Source organism: Carcharodon carcharias, chromosome 2, assembly GCF_017639515.1.
Source record: "Carcharodon carcharias isolate sCarCar2 chromosome 2, sCarCar2.pri, whole genome shotgun sequence".
Classification (NCBI taxonomy): domain Eukaryota; kingdom Metazoa; phylum Chordata; class Chondrichthyes; order Lamniformes; family Lamnidae; genus Carcharodon; species Carcharodon carcharias.
The window spans coordinates 188,059,733-188,082,475 of NC_054468.1; the positions used below are offsets into that span (position 1 = coordinate 188,059,733).

The window sequence follows — 22,743 nt, forward strand, 5'->3', positions numbered from 1 at the left end:
ACTTGTAATTGATTTTAAAGTCAGCTGCTCTACAGCACCAATTTCAACAAAGACTACAAGATCTGTGGAGGTAGGTAAACGGTGCATTTAGCACTTATATACATAATGATGAGCCAAGACATAAAGAAAGAGAGAATTGAATTTATGTAGCACTGTTCATGACCTCCACATACCCCAAAGTAATTTATAATCAATATGGTGCCTAAATAGTTGTTTGGTAGTTCAGAACTTGAATGTTGCTGAAAAAAGACATTTTATCAAAGCTTTTCATCTTGCATTCATCAGGACAATCTCAAGAATACCAATGTCAAGGGAAGCAATAACTTCTCCTGAAAAGAGATTGCTGATTGGTTGGCAAGTGGACTCGGATTGGTAGAGGCATTGCCATGGAGAATGTACCAGGTGACCAACAGTTAACTGCCAAGCATTGTTTGAAATTTAAACCAGGCAGCACGGTAGCCATTATCCCACAGGATGTCTTTGATGTGCTCTATTGCAGCCTCAAGAGTAAAAATCCAGGCCTCTGTCTTTCTAATATTATTATTGATTATAATTCAATCAAAGTTCATTATTTATCCAATCACCTGTTTCATGACTGGTTACTACCTTTATACAATAATTTGATTAGTACATGTGGTTAATACAGGATACAAAATAGCTTCTTTAGCCACATGTTAATACCAAAATGTTTCCTTTGATTTTGTTAGTAACTATAGTGGATAACATATAAAAATGTTCAAGTTGAATGAAAATCTAACCACCCTGGCCTACTTACATTATTTGGCACTTGCAAAGCTGTCAGTTCAAAGTTCCTGCTGCACCTGTCTGTGACTTTACCCCCTGAACCCAAAAGGACCAACCAAAAATGCTGCCTGGTGACATGTCAGTTGTGGCTCAGTGGTAGCAGTTTTGCCTCTTAGTCAGAAGGTTGTGGGTTATGTCCCGCACATTCCATTGTAGTACTGAGGGTGTGCTGCACCATTGGATGTGCTGCCTTTCTGATAAGACATTAAAGCAAGTCACCTTGCCCTCTCAGATGGACATAAAATATTCCATGGAACTATTTTGCAGAAAAGTTCTCCCTGGTGTATATTTAAAAATGTGTTCATGGGATGTGGACGTTATTGGCTAGGCCTGGATTTATTGCCCAGCCCTAATTGTCCTTGACAAGGTGATGGTGAGCCTTCTTGAACCACTGCAGTCCATGTGGTGTATTGGCCAATAATTACTTGACTAATAGTGCCTTGACCAATCAGAGTCATGCTGCCTGGTTTTCAATTTCAAACAATGCTTTGCAGTTAACTGTCAGACACCATTAACTGGTGCATTCTTCACGGCAACGCCTCCACCAACCAGTGTCCACTTGCCAACTAATCAGTACTCTCTTCTCATGCAGTATGAAGCTGTTGCTTCCCCTGACATTGATATTCTTGTGCAAAAACAGAAAATGCTAGAAAAGCTCAACAGGTCTAACAGCATCTGTGGAGAGAGAAACAGAGTTGAAATTTCGAGTTCATATGATTCTTCTTCAGTTGGTATTCTTGTGATTGTCCTGAGTGGAAGATGAAAAGCTTCAACAAAACGTATTTTTTCAACAGTACTCAGGTTTCAAGTTCTTGCAGTTCCAGCCATTGACACTTTAAAGGGTCTGGATAATTGACACTTTTATTGGCCTGCGGTAAACAGGAGGTTTTTTGGTAAGTGCAAAGTTTTCAACCAATGGCTGTTTTTAAAGCATTTTTTTTACGCATACTATTGTCACTATAGGGTTAATTGGTTCTATACAGTGTATTATGGTGAATGGGCATGTAAGTGCTATAGTTTGGCATGGGGACATGAGAAGCCATAGGGGTGAGTGGGGGGATACATTGGAATGGGGGGCCTAAGGGGCCTTTGGGGATGGTTGGGGGCATACATTGGCATGAGGGGCATGAAGGGCCATGAGGTGGCATGGATGGGGCATGGTAAGTGTGTGAAGGGTGAGGGGATGTGAGGAGTGAGGACGAGAGGGCCTTACTTTTATCATTATAACTGGGATGAAGACCCACAACACCGAGGTGCACCTTTTAGACAGTCCACCTTGGCACCCAGCAGCCCGTGGCTGCCTCCAAACTCTTTTCAGGGTCAGTTAGCCCAAATGCAGCCTGTACCCACCCTCCCACAATAAAAATCTAATCTTTCTTGGTACTTTCTTCCAAAGTGGGTGGGCCATGCCATGAATTTTCCCAACTCCCACACTACCCTCAAGGCTGAAAATCCAGCCGATTAGGTCACTTACAAAACACTGGTAAATTGGGGTGGCTGAAATCAATTAAGTTACAGAAAGCAAAATCAGAGTAAAACAGGTAACACTAATCTTGATGACAGGAGCAGAAAACAGAAGTGAATGAATAAAACAAGATACTGGTAGCCCTGGGTTCACTCTCATTCTTCACAGGTAAGTCAAAAATGGAGAAGCAGATGAGCAAATATATAGTTGTACGTATGTGTCCTAGGTTTTCAAATATTCTAAAGCTTCAAAAAAAACTCCCAACTTGAAATTTTATGTCTATTAACTTAAATGAACAAAGTGGGCTGGGGTCCAAAAATTTGCAATTGATATTTCTGGTAGCGGCTAATTGATGCATCAGAATTTTAATCCAAGACAATTGCCTGTTTAAAAATCAGGTACACACACTACTTTTATTAGAGATTCATCACATAAATGAGAAAGGAACATTTAAACCATTTTTTCAAAATAAGAAGGAAATAAAGTCCATAGCATTTAGATAGTTGGCTTGTCATTGGGAAATGTGAGTTTTGAAAAGATGTCATATCATAAGCATTCCAGGATAGAGCTCATGATCGGTGAAATGCTAAAGGGCTTAAACTACATTTCTGTGTGTGTTGCTTCTAAACAAGGTAAAAAGCTATTTATTAGAAAAGGTAAGCACTTTGATAAAAAGAGTTTACACAGAAATGTCACATGATTGTGTTAAATAGTTATCTGTAAACTTTGCCGGCCAGAAATTCTAAACTGCCTAGGGGAAATGCCATTCATTCTCCTTTCCAAAGTGTCTTCTAGGTGTGTCTTCTGAGTTATGCCATGAATATAATCATCCAATCCCAGGGTCAAACGTATACATTTTTTTTCAAAAGTTTGTCTAGCTTTCTTCACAGAGGTAGATTGTGCTTGTGAGTAAACTATTAATATTTATCATTTTTGTCCAGAACTGAGTTATTGTGGAAGCAAGGAGGATATTTTAAAAACTCAGATAGAACAGTCTTATTAATTAATTTTGATTAACTTTTTGTACGCTTAACAGGGCTTAGCATTCTTATTAAAGAACTTTATGCAATTTACTAAGTTGGAAGATTTGTTCTGTTCATTATGCATATTGAAATGATAAATGCATTACATATATTCAAATGACAATATCATGAAAAATAGTGAATAATGGAAATCTTCCCCTCAGATTTGTAAGTGTGGATGTACACAGGGTTGAGGTGAGTGGCGTAATTACATTGACAGGTCACTGAGTCTGCCACTGGAAGTTTTACATTTATTAGTTGAAGTGTATGATAATGTAGAAATCATATTGTGCCACAGCAGGCACTCTGTCTGCTGCTCTACAAACTTCTGGTGTCAATTTGGGGGTTGTGACAAGATTTTTTTAAGGAGCCTGTTCCCAATTAACCCTCCCCTGCCTGAGCTGATGAAATTCATTAAAAGGGAATTGATAGACTATAGGAAGAATTTTTCAGTCGGCGAGTGGGGGTGGGGCCTGCTTGCCGATGCGTAAAATGACACATGGTGACACTGGGCGGGTGTCCTGACATCACCGTGCGTCATTTAGTTTTTCAGTTCAGCAGGCATGCAGCCGAGTCAGCTGCACACCCGCCGAACTGTCAAAGGCCTGTTAAAAACTAATTAAAATAGTTAATGAGCTGCCCATCCAATCTTAAGGTTGGCGGGCAGGTGAAGAACCCAGGAAGCCTTTGTATTTTTTATGAAACCTCATCCACAGGCGGGATGAGGTTTCATGAAGCGTTTAAAAATTCAATAAAAATTATTAAAAATATTCATTGACATGTCCCAGCTCATATGAGGGACATGTCTTAAAAGTTTTTAATTACTTTATTCAGATGTTTAAAAGTTAAACTAAACTCCCTGAGGCACCTCTGTGTCACAGGGAGAAATCTGTGCTCTTTCGTGTGCATACATGAAAGAGCGCAGGCCCTGACTCAGGGAATCCACGACCCCCTGCCCCCGCCCGCACAGGGAGTGCTCAGCACTTCTGGGCGAGCATCACGCTGGGTGGGCCTTAATTGGCCCGCCTACATAAAATGACGGTGCGGTCCCAATCTGGGGTCACCAATCGGGTTTGCCCGCTCGCTCCTCGCTGCCCCCGGCACAACCCGGCTGACGGTGGAAAATTCAGCCCTATGAGTGAGTTAATCTAAAAGGCGATACTAAAATTACAATGTAATATTAAGGTAGCTTAAAGAACTAAAATTTGACAATTCCACCTGGAGTTCTGTGTACAGGTTTGGTCTGCATATTTAGGAAAGGATTTCCTTGCATTAGAGGTAGTACAATGAAGGTTCACAAGATTGTTTCCTGGGATGAGAGAGTTGTCCCATGATGAGAGTAAATTGGGCCTATACTCTCTTGGGTTTAGAAGAATGAGAGGTGATCTCATTGAAACATATAAGATCCTGAAGGGAAAACTCAGGAGATCTGACAGCATCAATGGAGAGAGAAACAGAGTTAACATTTTGAGACTGTATGACTCTTTCTCAGAGCTCTAAAGAAGTCATACAGAATCGAAATGTTAACTCTGTTTTTCTCTCCACAGATGCTGTCAGGCCTGCTGAGTTTTTCCAGCATTGTATGTTATTATTTCAGATTTCCAGCATCTGCAGTGTTTTGCTTTTATCTTAGGATTCTGAAGGGGGTAGACGCTGAGAGCTTGTTTCCTTTCACTGGGAAATCTAGAACATGGAGGCACAATCTCAGAGGGCAATTATTAAGGGTTGAGATGATGATAAATTTCTTCCCTGGAGGATTGTAAATCTTTGGAATTTTCTACCCCATTGGGTTGTGGATCCCCCATTGTTGAATATATTGAAGGCTGAAATAGACAGATTTTTGGTCTCTTAGGGGATCAAGGGATGTAGGAAATGGTGGGAAAGTGGATTTAAGGCTGATGATCAGCCATGATTGTATTGAATGGTGGGGCAAACTTGAGGGGCCTACTCCTGCTCTTATTTTTTACGTTCCTATGTTCTTAAAGCACCAGTAACAATGTCCCTTTTACTTATATAGTTCTTGTAAAAACCTAAATCATTATACGTTTTGTTAACCTGTTCTTTTGATTAATACATTTACAGATCTAAAAAGTTTATTATAATCCAAATATCACGGAGCTGCCTCAGGGAGATTGAATCGATGTTCAAAAAATTAAAGGTTTAAAAATTTATTTAAACACGTCCCCTCATGTGTCGATGTCACATGAGATGGGACATGTTTTTATATTTAGGAAAAACAATGTATGTATTTCATAAAAGCTTTAGGAAATCTTTTCCTAAAAAATGTGAAGGCCGCTTTGCCTTTTTGCCTGCCCACCAATCTTCAGGTTGGACAGCAGCATTAACAATTATATCAATTACTTTCTTAATAGCCTTAATAGGCCGTTTACATATCGGCGGGCATGTTGGGCCCACTCCCATACGCCGACTGAAAAATCCTGGCCTATGTTGTTCTTTTCACCCATCCATCCCCAATGTGATGTCATTTAATAATGGTCAGTACGATTACACAACTGTACATATAAAATAAGGAGATCAAAGTGATCAGCTGCTTAATATAGTTGAGTTCAATATCCCTGGGCAAGGAAAAAAAACAATCAATCAGGGTTCCCATTCTTGTTTGCTACCTAATGTGTAGATGTCAGCCAAGGGCTACACATGGTTTAACTATGATGTTTGCTATGGTAAACTAGCTTGCTAACATGCATTGAATAGGCTCAGATATGAAACCTAACCTTTTGGTAAAGTCCAGGAAAGCTGGCGATGTACCACAACATGAGACAGTGCTATCAGTGGAGAAGGGAACAAATGAGGCAACAGATGGAGATACACAAGGATCATAAACCTAATGTGTAACATGATCTCATTCATGTTTTTGTCTCACCACAATTCTCGCTCCTCTTCTTTCCTCAAGTTGTTGCTTGTTTGCTAGATATGATTCCATGAGTGCTAATTACACTCCGATACGACATCCACCTGCAAACCTTAATAGCAAGTAAGCTCTTCTAATGTGGAGGCACTAAAGCCAAGCTCATCCTGTCCTCACCTCACATCCACACATATGCACTTCTAGCAGGGGTCATATGAACATACAAAATAGGAACAGAAGTAGGCCATTCGGCCTCTCGCGCCTACGCCGCCATTCAATAAGACGATGGCTGGTCTGTTTGTGTTCTGAATTAAACATTCCCATCCATGTCCACCTTTGATTCCCATGCCTAACAAGAATCTATCTACCTCTGCCTTAAATATATTCAATGACTCAGCCTCCATCACCTTCGGAGGCAGAGAGTTCCGAAGTCGCACAACCCTCAGAGAAAAAAATTCTCCTCATCTCTGTCTTAAAAGGCCAACCCCTAATTTTAAAACAGTGCCCCCTAGTTCTGGACTGACCCACAAGAGGAAACTATGTCCACCTTGTCAATACCATTCAGGACCTCGTATACTTCAATCAAGTCACCCCTCAATCTTCTAAACTCCAGTGGAAACAAGCCCAATCTGTCTAATCTTTCCTCATACGACAACCCACTCATTCCAAATGTTATTCTAGTAAACTTCCTCTGAACCGCCTTCAACACATTTACATCCTTCCTTAAATAAGGAGACCAAAACTGCTCGCAATATTTGAGATGTGGTCTTACCAATGCCCATGTATAACTGAAGCATAACATCCTTACTTTTATGTTCAATTCCTCTTGTAATAAAAAAGAGCATCCCATTAGCCTTCTTAATTACTTGCTGCACTTCCATACTAACTTTGTGTGACTCGTGCACTAGAACACCTAGCTCCCTCTGCATCATGGATTTCTGCACCTGTTCTCTGTTTAAGTAATACTCTGCTTTTTTATTTTTCCTGCCAAAGTGAAGTTAGCTTGATAGTTTTCAGGAGCAGTAGCTTTAGTTGATTTTCTACAACCCAAATGCATTAAGCCCAATTCCTTACAACTGACCCAGTTGAGATTAGATAAATTAGCCAAGACCAAAAATCAAAACTGAAAAGTTCCTGGTCTCAAAAATTCAGTGATTTATTGAATAAAGTTGTTGAACTCTGGTCCTATTAAGCTTGTTTCTCTCAATAAGAAATGCAACCACCCTTGTCCACATCCAGGTAACAGGCATCATGCAAACTTCTACACATGTTCTTCCCTAAATACAGACATTTGCAATACTCTGTGCACAGTATAGATGCTGCTTTTAAAATTCTCTGAAGAATAAATATGTGAAAGATATAATTGATTTTTAGTGCAGAAGTATTATTTAATGACAAATCAATCAGGGGCAACAGCAGTTAATATGAGCTACACTTTTTATTATTGTGTTTCAACTCTGCTCTTAAAAATTAATAACAGTGAAGCTCTGAAAGACATGTTGTTATTTTAATATGTTTTTTAAGACATGCTGTGATATTGGGCAGACCTGCAGGGACCACACTAAAAGTGATTAATTAGTCTATAGGAAACTCAAGTTCAAATCCTATTCTCGCTGAACAGGTTTGCATCCTCACAAGGCTTCTGTGGAAGGCAGGAGAAAATTACTGCAGTGGTGGGGTCTGGGGTGGGAGGGGGAGTGAGAAGTGGTGAGACGCAGGATGCGGGCAGCAAATCCCTTCTTGGATGACCTAAGCGCACAAACTAAAAGAATAATCCTAATATATAGGTAGTTGCCAATGATTTAGAATTTTGTTTTCTGCTCTCTGTAAAAAATATCACAGAACATGTGCAGGTGTGGTTTAAGCTTATAGTGTGGAAAGAGAAAAAGAGAAATTACACTATATTATCTTAAGTAAGTTGTTGTTGGAATTAGGTCAGAAAATAAAAGCAATTGTCTTTAAAAATGGGGTGAAAAGTTTAAACATTTCATGGATCAGTTCAATGGTTACTCATGGTTGCAGCTGGTATCCAGAATAATAATCATTTATACATACAATTTGATCTTAAAAATAGGATCTAAAAAGTACCTTAAATGATTACTTTAAAAAATTCTTACATTTTAAAATATTGATATAATTTCCAGATATTTCATAAGAATATCTACCCCACTATTATTGATATGTTATAATCTTTAGGAATTAAGTTAGTCAATGTTTTGGCTATATCCCTACAGTATACAGCATACTTACTATCTTCTGAGGTAACTATCCGTGTCCAGTCACTAATGGTACTACCATGTCCATTGGAAGTAACCAGTCTGAAGTCATAGGCTGTATATGGATGAAGACCTGTTGCTAAATAGCTAATGGCTGTTGTCGGATTGGGCAACAAGCTGTAATGAATAGACATGTTAATAAATCACTTATCTATTCCATACACACCAGAAAACATGCATATACTTGCAACAATGAACTGCTTTTTTCAAAGTGGCTATAAAATAAGTATTTTCTATCTGGTATTTATTTGCAATAATAATGAAACTAGATAATGTAACACCTTCTAAAATTGATCTCACACCATCTGTTTAAATTTGGTTGAGCAACTTTGTACTTAAATTATATTATTTAATGTGTATCAAGGAAGAACAGAAAGCAGTACAATACGATGTAACCTGTATAATTGGCTTGTTACTGATATACCTAAGCAGATATAATACACATAATTTTAAATTAAAAAGTCATAACAGGTCCATCAAAACCAGGTCACTATATTATCAAATTTTCAATCGCTAAATTAAAAATGATACATGTTGTTTAATTTAAGTGCTTTTATATTTCCCATTTGCATGATTTTAATCTTAATATGACAGTGATATTAGACCATCATTAACCATAAATTAGCATGACTGTTAATCCCTCCATCTCAGTTCACAAAGAAATTGTGCTTGCCCCTGATGCAGTTCATTGAGACACTACCCTGTACAATTTCATAGAGACACGCTTCCTCCTCCAACACTCCCAGTACATGTTGATACTCCTCCTTTCATTGCCATCCTTTTCCTCCTTTCATTGTTAAAAATCATTCTTTAGGATTTGGGTGTCACTGAACGTTCTGCACAACTTTAATTTCCTTTGAGAAGATAGGGGTGAACCTTCTTTTTGAACTGCTGCATTCGATATGGTGAAGTTACCCTCAATAGGCGGTTAGGTAGGCAGTTCCATGATTTTGATCCCATGACAATGAAGGAATGGCCATATACATTTAAGTCAGAATGGTGTGTGATTGGAGGGGATCTTGAATGTTTTAGAGTTGCCTTGTAACTTTGACCTTTTAGATAGCAGAAGCCACAGATTTGGAACAGCATCTGAGGAAGCCTTGATGGTTTTCTGCAGTGCGAATTGTCGGTAGTGGCCACTGCAGCCACCAGTGATGGAAGGAGTGGATGTTTAAGCTAGTGAATATAGTGTTGATCAAGTGGACTGATCTGTCCTGGATGGTGCCAAGTTTCTTAAGTGTTGTTGAAGCTACACCAATCCAGGCATGTGGAAAATATTTCATCTTTAAGTGCCATGCATTTGCTATTTCATTGCTACCCATTTCTCTGTTTGCCCCATTTCATCACCATTCATTCCCTGCTTTCAGTGACATTCATTTCCTATTTTCATTGCTCTCAGTTTCTCCACTTTCCCCTTTTGTTGTCAACTATTCTCATGTTGACTGTCATCCAGTTTTACCTTCAGTGATGGCAATTACCAGCTGGTCAGTCAGTCAGTTCTGCTAAGTACTGCTCATAATCCATTAGACTAAGTTTCTCTCCTCTCAGTGCCACTGTTAATATAATAGGCAGAGAGTGTAACCTCTTTATACTGTAAGGTAAACTCCTGTCCTCACATGAATTCTCATTTACAGAACACAAAGGCCGGGATAGCATTTGTTAAGGCAGACAGTAGACCATATGGTCCCTTGAGCCTGCTCTGCCATTCATAGTTAATCTGCCTCAGCTCCACTTACCCAAATGCTTCCCATATCCCTAGGTTCCCTGAGAGACCAAAGATCTATCTATCTCAGCCTTAAATATACTAAACGATGGAACATCCACACACTCTTTCAAAAGATTCATAAACCTTGAGTTAAGTAATTTCTCCTCATCTCAGTCCCAAAACCCCCTTTCCTGACACCATGCCCATGTCATCTGGATTCCACAGCCAGGAGAAATAACCTCTTGGTGGCTACACTGTCAAGTCCCTTCTGAATCTTGTATGTTTTAGTGAGGTCACCTCTCCTTCTTCTGAACTAGACTGCATATGCCCAATTTACTTAGTCTCTCATTATACCAAAACCCTCTCATGCTAGGTAACAATCTTTTGAACCTTCACCGTACCACTTCTAATGTAAGGATATCCTTCCTTAAATATGCAGATCAATAATGCACACAGATATGGTCTCCCCAAAGCCTTGTGCAATTGTAGCAAGACTTCTTTATTCTTGTACTCCAATCCCCTTGCAATAACGGCCAACATGCTACTTGCCTTGCTTGTTATATCTGCAAACTAGCTTTCTGAGTTCCTTATACAAGTGCACCCAAGTTTCTCAAAACTACATTTAAAAGTTTCATGCCTTTTAAAAATATTCTGTTTTTCTATTCTTACTACCAAGATAAATAACCTCACACTTCCCCACATTTTACTCCATCTGCTGCCTTGTTGTCCACTCATGTGACCTGTCTATATCTATTTGCAGCCTCTTTGTGTCCTCCTCACAGCTTATATTCCCAGTTAGCTTTGTTATCAGCAAACTTTGATACATTACTCTCAGTCGCTTCATCCAAGCCAATAATATAGATTGTAAATAGCTGCGCCCCAGCACTGATCTTTATAGCATTCCACTAAGTTTCCCCAGTTCCACATTAATCCTTGACTTTGTTGGTCTGGAGTTGAAGTTGTAGTACTTGGTGTTTGAATACTTCGGTGTCAACATCTAGTTTGCTTCTTGTGCTCCTTAGTGTTGTATTTGCCTTTGTTAATAGTCTGTCTTCCTTGGTCAGAAAGCATGAGCTTATCCCTCTCCTTCTTAAGGGAATGCTCGCTCTGTTCTTCCATAGAGAGGACTCATGTTTTTTTTTCAGTGAGGTCTGCCATGTTCTTCCTGGGCGTTGAAGATTTACCTCCTTTATGTTTGTATGTTCCTCAACCTTGAACTCAATCTGCAGTTCAGCTCCTAATGCTTTGCTCTCTTTCTTCAAGTGCACTTGTGCCTTCGTGAGTCTTGTCTTGGTGAGTTGGTGGTCATTTCTCTCCTGCTCAGGATTAACTTTGTGTTATGCAAGTGAGCTTGAAGGTCCAGCCTCATTGCTGTAGTTTTCCTGGTCCTGTAACTGCAGCTCTGAAGTTCGGGTTCAACCTTCTGCTGCTGCTCCTTCTCCTCTGTATCCCCTGTTTTAAGTATGTTGGTGCTCAGCTGTAGGCTTGGCTGGTCTGAACAAAGAAGAGTATTTTTTGCCGTCTGTAAAGGAGCTGGAATAACTGCCTCTACAAAGAGTGAGGACAATTCTAAACTGAAGGCCTAATCAAGATCATCATTAGGACCTCTCAGGAGTCTCTAATTCAGTGTAATTGGCTACCCTGGTTGTTTTGACGTCTTCTGCCATTTTGAAGAGGTTGAGGGCAACATAGTCATCTCTGCTGAGGACAGAAAAGGGTTGATTACGGATGACATGCAGAATTTTGATTATTTGCTTGTTGCCATACTGGAACAGCTTTTGGATCATGCCTATGACTGGTAGTTTATTCCTCCTGGACCATACAGTCGTGTGCCTGTCGTCCGTAGGCAGAGGTCTTTTAGCCACAGTGCCTGATCTGACAGGACTGTCACACAGGCTCCTATGTCTAACTTAAAATTCATGAGGTGACCATTTACAGATATGACATTATTCCAGCATGTGTACTGGGATCCTTATTTCTCCCAAGAAACATTGTTGATGTTTCTTTTTGATGTGGCTCATCTATCTCAAGAACTCGTTTGGGATCCTCCACACATCTTGTGCTTTGGGATTATACATCTTTCTAAAGTGTCCCAAGTGGTTGCAGTGAAAGCACTGCACAGTGATTGCTGGACACTGCTCATGCCTGTGAGGTCTTTTGGTGCCACAGCACTGACATGGTCTGCTACAATCTTGTATTTTTCTTGGGTATTGCTTTCCATGCCCTGGAATATCTTTGCCCTTTTGCTGCTTTATGAGCTAGACTGTTGGGGTTATGCTGTACCATGGTTTAACTTCACCACACAAAATGGATCAGTTTTTCTGATGATTTCCAAATGTCTGACAATTTGGGTGGCCTTTTCCAGAGCCATATCTTCTTTAGATTGGAATACACCCAAAAGAGTACTATCAGCCACACCCGCTACCATTCAGCCTCTTATGGGGTCCAACTTAAGGTCACCACAGCCTTCAGCCAATCTGGATAAGTCACTTATGAAAGAGTCTACAGGTTCCCCGGGCTTTTGGACTCTCTTGCTAAATATTGCTCACTCCAGAACTTTGCTTCTTGGGTTAAAGTGGGTTTCAAAGGACTTCATGACTTCTGCAAAGTTATTGGGAGATTCATTTATTTCTTGTCTGGCAGTAATATCATTGGCAATTAGACCCACTGAATATAATAGTGTATACATTTGTTTAGCCTCTGTTTTCTTATTCAAGCCTGATGCAATCATATACCATAACTATCTTCTCCATAACACCCGATTTTGCACCTGGTCAGGCCCTTCCATCTGCCTTAATTGGCCTGGGAGTGTTGATTTACATGGCTGTTTTCAGCACAGGGGAGTGCAGCTTTAATTTTTTTTAAATGGCACTGCTATAATCGTTTTTTCTTCTTCCTGCGTTTATGACAATTTGCCTTACTCCCGACGCTGTTAAGGAGCCATTTTAAACTTCAGTGATCCTGCAGAAAATATTTTGAATGAATTGTTTTGGCCAGCTAGTTGCTTTCCTGAGCTTGGAGAATCGAGTTGAGGCTGACTTTTTTTAGAATCTTCTCACCCCTTTGCAATCAGGCTAGTCCTTTGATTATGCTTTTGATTGGGTCTCACAACAGACCTCCACGAGCTCTGGTGGAGTCCTATTACACTGCACAGTTGATCTTCCCTCTGCCCTTCAGCCTCCGTGCCTGTAATGGAGCTGCATAAGCAATCTCCAGCTGTGTATTTGAGGTCTTCAAGTTAGATGTGTTTCTTTCAGGTCAGACCGCAGTTTCTTTACTTCTTCATTCTTAGGAATTTAAGGGTCATTCACCTGCTTCCACCATGTTTTAAGGTTGAATGTTGTCTCATGCAGAGGTCTAGAGGCTTATATGATTAAACAATAACTGTTCATTAATAACATATAGCTATATACATATATACAGGATACAGCCCTGATTTGGTGCTATCTTCATGCTGACCTTTACCAGGCTGACTCCTACACTTATATCATAAGGTGTGTGGAACTATTTTCCCAGTCCCACATTATCCTTAACAGTTCCACACACCCTAATATTCAATGAGCAGGTCATATTATTCAAAGCAATTGATTACAATATTATTTAAAATCCAGCAAGTCCAGCCTGGGAGCCATTTAACTGGAAACCCTGTTCAACCAGTTGTCATTCTCATCACCAATCATGTCAGGAACATAAACATTATGGGTCCATTTCTCCAGCATATACATATAAATCAGGAGAAATGAAAGTAAATTATTTAAATTTGTAACTTTTTAAGCCAGACTAAGTTTAAAACCCATTAAATTTAACTTTTTGTTTTGATATTCAAATGCAGCTAAAATACATCAAATACAATGGCAACTAATTTATTTTCATTTTTATTAAACTAAAGAAATCTCATTATAATGTAAACCAGTAAAAATGTCATTTCAATTATTGAAAAAGAATCATCAGCTAAAACAGGTCTTCACACTACATACTCTGAAATTTCACCAGTGGAATGTAGGAGCCTTGTCTGAAGCTGGTAGCTGGGCAAGCCTGGAGCATTATTACGAGCTGGTGCAGACCAGGCAACCTGAAGACTGGTCAGAGTGGCAGATGAGAGCCTTGGAGGCAGCACACCATCTGGAGCTGTCGAGAAGCATGGAAGAATTAGAGCAGAGAAAACTGCAGAGAACATATGCTGAATGGATTCAAAACATTCCTCAAACCAAGGAAAAAAAATCCTGGTGATCACCAGCAATGGTATTCTGTCAGAAATATTCTAAGATCTTCACTGCTAAATTGCTTGTATGCAAATTTTATACCAGTACTGCTAAAATGGCGATTAGATTCAAAAAGGAGGAAAATTGTATGCATGTGGAAGATTGCACTTCACTATCAGGCAGTTTTTGATCTTAATAAACATTTTTATTTGTAAATCCTGCCTTAGATGTATTTAATGTTGTTATACGTTATGTATTCTGATATAAAAAAAGATTTTACTTCTTTATATTATGGACAGGAGGTGGTGGGGGGGGTTAATTTAAACAGCACTAACTTTTCCTTTCATCGCCCATCCATAAACAGAAAAGTGTTGTTGATTTGCTTCCCCCTTTATAAGCAATGGTGTATTTCCCAACCCCTCAGTTTTGGTGTGATCCAATTTTTTATTAATTATCCCACAGCAAACTCAAGATAGGACGAATTCAAAGGATTAGTCTATTTGCACACACTCAAATGCAAGAGGAGGATTGCAACGTTGTCTCCTTTGCACAGTAAAAGAAGGATAGAGAAAATAAAGATTTATAGTGCAGAGATCACAGAGAAAAGAAATGTTGATTCACGTGGGTTAGAGTCCAGAATCAAAGTCCAATAAGACATTCCTTCACGGAGGTCAGTAAGCTGAAAACTGATGATGGATAATTCACTTTTCCAATGGTGTTAGTTTCACACAATGAGATAAGCATACAAAGATGAATCAGTCTTGTAGGTAATGATACATGAATTTCCAGCTGAAGCAGTGTAGATGGGGCCATGTGTCCAACCTTAGCAGAGCTCCTTTTCTGTGATGCTGCTAGTCAGATAGTAAAAAAAAAACCAATTGCGTCTTGGCAGTTTAGCAAGGCAATATTACTGGCTCCAAAAGCCAGAGGCCCATGTCACATGGCTCCCACCTCTCCACGCTGTCTTTGACAAAAGATGTGTATCCCTCATCTGGGTCCCCAATATTGTTAAATGTCTCAACCATTAAAATTGAAAGGAAGGTTCTGGGCCCTTTGTCTTAGCAGACAAGCAGACTCCTGTTGGTCAGCATGGGATGTGAAATTCAAATGGCCTTTTCATAGCTCTTTTTGAATGTGGTATGTGCAGACCACAGGGGGTCATTAGTGTTTTTCAGGAATAATGATGTGTGAGTTTCCCTGATGCTGCCAGATAGCTTCTTTTCTTTGGGGTCACAGGCAGGCATAGATTCAGCCATTTTAAGTCTTTGTCCTGTTTGAAATTTTTAGAGACAGCAATGAACATATCCCTATATATCTTATAAAAAAAGATAGAGGGCGAGGTCTTAGTCCCTCACAACATGAAATATAGTTACTGACAGTTTAAGTTCTGGGGGCTGGCTAACACCATGGCTAGAGTGTCAGAATAATATCAACAGGTTCAATTCCCATTCCAGCTAAGGTAGACTTAGGACCTGCTTGCTCACCCTGATCCACATTTGGTGTAGAGTGGTGCCCCTCAGGCTGCGTAAGTACTTGTCTCTCTCTGACAAAGGGAGAAGTCTACTGCCCCTCTTGGAATATGGTTAATTACCTACCTACTTTAAGTTACGCATAAGATATATTTTTGAATTAAATTGTGAAGCCTTGCTGTGACATAAACTGTAACATATGCCATTGCATTAGTCATCTTCAGTTTTCTTCTGAAGTATTCTGATTTTTATTTTGATTAATTGGAATGCTTATTCACTGTCCAAAGATAAAGTTTGGTAGCTCCCTCACAACTGGGGAGATGAAGACTCATCTTTGTTTTCACATTTTTTTTACAGTTAGTTTTAGGGCACCATCAAGACTGAGCACTATTTGCACTGAGCCTCTATTTGAGACAGTTGCTAAGACTGATGTCTGAAAATTTAAACTACAAGTTGCTAGGACCACCCGGCTAGAATTGAATGTCCTTAATACCTTGTTCAAAGCAAATGATCATATTCTTAAATCTCATACAAAATCTATTGTCGACAAATCATCCAGAAGACACTGCCATGATAATATAGTTATGTATACCTAATATCATAGTTCATATGTTTTAGAGGTATAGCTTTTTAATTTTAGAAATTGAATTTTAAATGTAAGTTCGGTGGGGAAAAAAGAAACACAGATAAATATCTAGAGGCTACCAAATCACACAATCTTAAGATAATTACAATTCAAAAGTCAGAGTAAAAGTGTGAGACTCATAAAATGGTAGGTGATCTTACTTAGCTAAAGAATTGAAGACGTGATGCCTGCAGTTATTGCAGTAAAATAAATGTTATTCATGTGGAAGGCTTTGGAATTAAAAGATAGATAATTTACACTTCTACCTGGGAACAGGCCGGGTGTGTCTCATTGCCATGGAGATGGGTGGAGCCTAGTGAGATTCTTTGTTTTGAGTTCATCTCAGTGAATCCAGTTAAAGCATAGCCAGCAGGCAGGACTGGTTGATGTATGAAAAAGCAGCTAAGAGACTGTGGGCAAAATATTCTGTGTCCACTGGCATAGGGCATCATGGCAGGCGTGAGCAAACAATATGGCAGGAAGGCCAAAAATTGGTTTCAAGCCATCATGAAACATATTTGCAACAGTCTGCTCTGCCTGTTAATGGCGGGCTACATTTCCTGCCGCTGGACATCGGGAACTTCATCGTAATAGCATTGCATATAAGCCCAGCTCGCCGGAATCATCCCCCAATGCTGGATTATCCGAGCATGTTGGCGAGTTACAGAATGGCACTTATAAGGCGTACAGCTGGCGAGCTGCACCTCGAGAGGAACTCGGAGTTGAGTGCACGTAAGTTTGAGCAGCTCTCACGAGGGTCGCCTATTGGACCACAAGTTTGAGGCATTGCCCATTCAGGCAAGGGCACAGGCAAGTTGTTTCTTCCCAGCTGGCTGAAGTGCAGTGCGGGGCAAGAGCTGCCCTGCAGTCGAGGTGAATTGGGGGGATCAAGGGCTGCCCTGCGGTTGATGGCAGCACACAAGCACATGCGTTGTTGGGTGGGAAGCCGCCAGGCATTAGGGGAACCTTGTACAAAGTGAACATTCCTCTGCAGCTGAGACAGTTCAGGCGCAGTCACATTGATATGCTTGGAGTTGAGCCTCTATCTTATCTGCCACTCAAGCAATGCAGAGGCATCAAAGTGCCACCATGTGCTGCAAAGATTTTCACCCCTCGGGCACAGACTGCAAACTAATGAGCGCTTTATTGGGTTGCAGAACAATTGGACAACTGAGCACATTGTACAATCTCCTTGCTAAAGCTGGTCATGGAGCAGTCACTGGTGCAGGTGCTCACAGCCCCTCACAATGTCATCATTCCGGTTTGGATCAGTCTCCCCCATGGTTCAAGCTAACAGCTCAGCCTTGCAGTGTGGGTTCAGAGAATGCCTGAGCTGAGAGTACAGCATGCAGTCCAGTGGGCAAAGCTGCCGCCAATTGGTCAGGTGGAGTGGGGCGGAGTGGGGTGGGGTTTCGGACAGCCATGTAGCGCACTAAGCTTTGGCAATCCAAATGTGGCCAGCACTCTCTAGAATAAATTGGGGCCTTCAGAGTTAACCAAGAAAGGTTCTTAGAACACCCAAGCTAACCCATGCATCTCCCTCTTTTATCCTGCAGGAGGAGTACATCAGGAACATGGAACCTGGTGACCTAGCTGTATGCCTTGTGGCATTAAGCAGAAACAAAGGAGAAGAGAATGACGGAGGTAGGTGGCTGGGAACCCTTATGAAGAAGGGGCGGCTGGGGCTTCTGCTCACACCATTGAAGAGCCACAGCAAGCCATCACTGGCCGGTGCCTAGCTAGACCCATGGTCTATAGACACTGCCTTTCGTTCCTGCGGATGACTGAGAACCAGTGTTGCTGAAAACTGCGCATGTCCAAGGAACTGGCCAGTCACATCTGCAGGATTTGGTGTCCATAAGACCATAAGACATAGGAGCAGAAATTAAGCCATTCAGCCCATCGAATCTGCTCCGCCATTCAATCATGGCTGATAAGTTTCTCAACCCCATTCTCCCACCTTCTCCCCGTAACCTTTGATCCCCTTACCAATCAAGAACCTATCTATCTCGGTCTTAAATACACTCAATGACCTGGCCTCCACAGCCTTCTGTGGCAATGAATTCCATAGATTTACCACTCTCTGGCTAAAGAAGTTTCTCCTCATCTCTGTTCTAAAAGGTCTTCCCTTTACTCTGAGGCTGTGCCCTCGGATCCTACTCTCTCCTACTAATGAAAACATCTTCCCCACGTCCATTCTATCCAGGCCTTTCAGTATTCTGTAAGTTTCAATCAGATCCCACCTCATCCTTCTAAACTCCATCGAGTATAGACCCAGAGTCCTCAAACGTTCCTCATATGTTAAGCCTTTCATTCCTGAGATCATTCTCGTGAACCTCCTCTGGACCCTCTCCAAGGCCAGCACATCCTTCCTGAGTTACGGGGCCCAAAATTGCTCACAATATTCTAAATGTGGTTTGACCAGAGCCTTATAAAGCCTCAGCAGCACCTCCCTGCTTTTATATTCTAGTCCTCTCGAAATAATTGCCAACAATGCATTTGCCTTCCTAACTACCAACTCAACCTGCAAGTTAACCTTAAGACAATCCTGGACTAGGCCTCCCAAGTCCCTCTGCACTCCAGATTTCTGAATTACCTCCCCATTTAGAAAATAGTCTATGCCTCTATTCTTCCTATCAAAGTGCATGACCTCACATTTCCCCACGTTGTATTCCATCTGCCACTTTGCCCATTCTCCTAACCTGTCCAAATCCTTCTGCAGCCTCCCCGCCTCCTCAATACTACCTGTCTCTCCACCTATCTTTGTATCATCTGCAAACTTAGCCAGGATGTCATGGGGACATGGAGGGCATCCACTGTTAGCGGCCGTGAAAGTGACAGTGGCACTCAGTTTTTATGCCAGTGGCTCCTTACAGGGCTCTGTGGGATATCACAAGCTCCACCCACAAATGCATCCATGAGGTCACAGACATCATCTTTGCGAGGCCACACAATTTTCTGCATTCACCTGGGACCAGGGCAGCCAGGATGCAAGAACGCTGGGCTTTGGTCAGATCTCAAGTTTCCTACTGGTGCAGGGTGCCATCGACTGCACTCATGTGGCACTCAGATCTCCATGTGAACTGCAGAGGATTTCACTTGCTTAATGTTCAACCGGTGTGCGACTACCACAAAAGCATCCTGCAGGTCTGTGCACAGTTTCCATGGGGTGTCCTTGACTCCTACATCCTTAGCAAGTCTCAGATCCCTGGCGTCTTCCAGGATCCACAGAGGCTGCAGGGATGGATCCTCGGGGACAATGGCTACCAACAGAGGACGTAGATGATGACACCTGTGTGGCGGCCTCAGACTGCAGCAGAGTGACGGTATAACGAGGCTCATGCTGCAGCTCGCACCTTGGTACAACAAACCATCGGGATGCTGAAAATGAGGTTCCAGCACTTGGACCCGGTGGAGTCCTGCAATACATTCCACAGAGAGTGTCATGCATTGTCATCATCTGCTGCGCCCTTTACAACCTAATGCTGCAACAGGGAGAGGAACTATCTGAGGAGGAGATGGAGGAGCTGGAAGTCTCCACCGATGAGGAGGACGTTGTTGGGGATGAGGATGAGGAGGTCCTCAAAGGCAATGATGACAGCGTTGAGACCCTCACACTGGCCAGACAAGGCAGGCGTGCTCAGGGGGTCCGCATAGCTGCTAGATTTGTGGAGGATGATGACAACATGCAGTGAGGAGACACCATAGATCCTCACATTGCATCTGTGAATGTTTAACTTCAGTCTGGCTGATGGCAGTGTACATACCATTAGTGCACAGGCTCCTGTCATGGAGACGCAATGGAGGCCCTAATAGTTACTAGATTCCAGGAGGATGATGACGACATGCAATGAGAACACTCCACAGATCTTAACCTGGCCTCTATGAATGTCTGACTCCTGTCTGGTTGAGGGCAGCTCACTTGCGCTCTGTGATCAGGGTCATATAATGGAGATGCAGCCATGAAACTTTAAATGCACCTGATCCTTTGTCAGCCTTCAGCATCTGAGCCCTTCAGAAGCACAGCATCACCAGTCACAGATGCTGAAGAGATGGGGGCCAGCCCCACCTCAATAGTGCTGAGAGCAAACAGAGAGAATGATGGAACTCTGTGATGCCTACCCACAATATTCAGACAGCAATGACAAACATCATTGAGGTAAAGGCATCAGTAATGTGAAGAGTGAGTGTGAAGCCAGACCATCACTTTGGTCTGAAGGTTCCACACTGCACAAGGAAGAGGTCCTGGACTGAGACACCTACCTTTATCTTGTGCAGGAACCAAGGTTTCATATCTGAGTGACAGAAACACTGCTCATCATAACAAGGAACCATTTTTGGATTTTATTTACAACAGTGTATGTGTGATTAACACCTGTGCCCAGGCTGTGCAACTACATCTTCTTAACTTTCCTAATCCTGCCGCTACATCTTGGTGCTCCCCTGACATCCACAGCGGAGGTGGAGGCAGCCTCCTGGCTGCTACGCTCTGTTGTGATGACCTTGATGGGCGTCATCTGGAGGGCTGAGACCTCGAGGACCCCGGCCTGCCTTCATGGTCCAACTGTGTGGCAGTGGCACCCTCCTTGGCCTGTGGAACTGGAATTGCTGGAGTCACAGAGAGAGGGGATTTAGATGGGCTAGACACTCCCGGAGTCACCTGGGTGAATGGCCCTGGGGTGTGCACCTGCTGATCCTTCTCTTTCTGGGTGCCCAAGGGCCCTGGGCTGACTCCTAGAGGTGCAGGGAAAGCTGCAGTGAGATCGAGCTGCTGCACAGCCCTCTTGCGTCAACACTGTTGGAGGCCAGCCATGGCATCAGCGATGGCGTTCAGCCCGTGCTGCAGTGCAGGACTCAAGTCCTGAACCAAGGTCTCCATGGTGGTCACCATCCTACCAGTGTTGACTTCGGTGCTTTGGTATGCTGGTGCTTTCACCTCAGACTGAAGGCAGATGGATCCCTCCATCATGCCTTGCAATCTGAGGGGTGCAGCAGACATTCCTTCCTGATGTTCTCGAGCTTGCCTTAACAACTCCAGCAACTGAGGTATGACCTTGGACTCAGCAGATTTCTGGCATCCAGCAGTCCTCCGAGTGCCAGGAGTCCCTGGCACCACCTGCTGTGGATCAGACAGTGCAATGTGCTCACCAAATTATGACTCGGAGGCTACTCTAAAGTTTTGTCCCGCCGAGGTGTGTGTCTCTACACAGGTAGAGGGTGTGGGTGAGGGCTGTGATGGATCTTCAGTTGGGGTTTCAGTAGATTCCCCTTCCAAGGTGTCTTTGGTGCTTGAGTCAAGGAGCTGGGTCATGGACTCCATTAGCTATCCCAGAGGATTCTCCAAAAGGAAGGGGAGATAATTAGTGCATGGCAGTGGCCTGTGAAACAGGATGCATCACTCACAGCATGGTTGTCTGATGGAAGTTACACTGCTGGATGACCAGTTGGTTGAGCACTGCCAACCTCACTATTAGCACAGGAACGGTCCAGATCTTCTCCGGCCAGCTCGATGATTCTATTTTCAAAGTCCATGAGGACCTTGATTTCAGGCATCCCTCCACCAATCTGTGACCTCTTCCTTTTGTTGTGTCCCAGCTTGTCCTGCTTGAAGACAGATGGAGAGAGTGTAAGCAGGATACCTGCCAGGCCAGTTGACAAGTATGCCTGGCATATGTGGGTGCTGAGTGGTCCCATGGACAGGATGAGGACAATGAAGTGAGAGAGTGCATGGTGATGTCCCTTGAACTGGCAGTGAGTGATATCCCTGTGGATGTGTGATGGGTTTTGTGAGTGTGTAAGTTGAGAGTGATGAGATGAGTGACTTACCCTGGCAGAATGGAGGAGATCATTTATCTTCTTTCGGCACTGGGTGGCTGTCGTCTTTTGCAGGGTGTTGGCACTCATCACTACTGCCACCACCTCCCAAGACAGATTGGTGATGTTGCTGCCCCTCCTGTGGCCAGAGCGGGGATAGAAGACATCCCTGTGGGCCTCCACAGTATCCAAAAGGCATTCCAGGGATGCATCACTGAATTGGGGTCTACAGTCTTCTTGCCCTTCAGGGCTATGTCTTCTGTGCAGTAGTCCTGGGCTGGAAGCACTGAGAGGTGTACACGCAGCTGCACTTTAAATATGGCACCTAACTGAGAAAGCGGCGGGGTTACAGCATGGTGGGTGAATGAGAGCCTGCCCACCATTGAAACAGCGTGTTTCCCGGGAATGCCCGATTAATGAGATGGATTGGGAGGATATGGCATGAAAAGCAGCCATTGCAGCTGATGGATAAAACGTCCTTTATCCCACCTC

The 22,743-nt window shown here is 42.4% G+C and overlaps 1 protein-coding gene across 1 annotated transcript in view; it reads right to left on the reverse strand.

The window, feature by feature from the left end:
- Positions 1-22,743, reverse strand: part of ush2a (Usher syndrome 2A (autosomal recessive, mild)) — a 1,196,697-nt gene that overhangs the window by 405,136 nt on the left and 768,818 nt on the right. Inside the window, exons 38-39 of the mRNA XM_041207243.1 lie at positions 14,119-14,269; positions 8,411-8,553 (exon numbers count right to left, since the gene is read on the reverse strand). Of these exons, the coding sequence (XP_041063177.1) occupies positions 8,411-8,553; positions 14,119-14,269 (294 nt within the window). The remainder of the gene's footprint in view (positions 1-8,410; positions 8,554-14,118; positions 14,270-22,743) is intronic.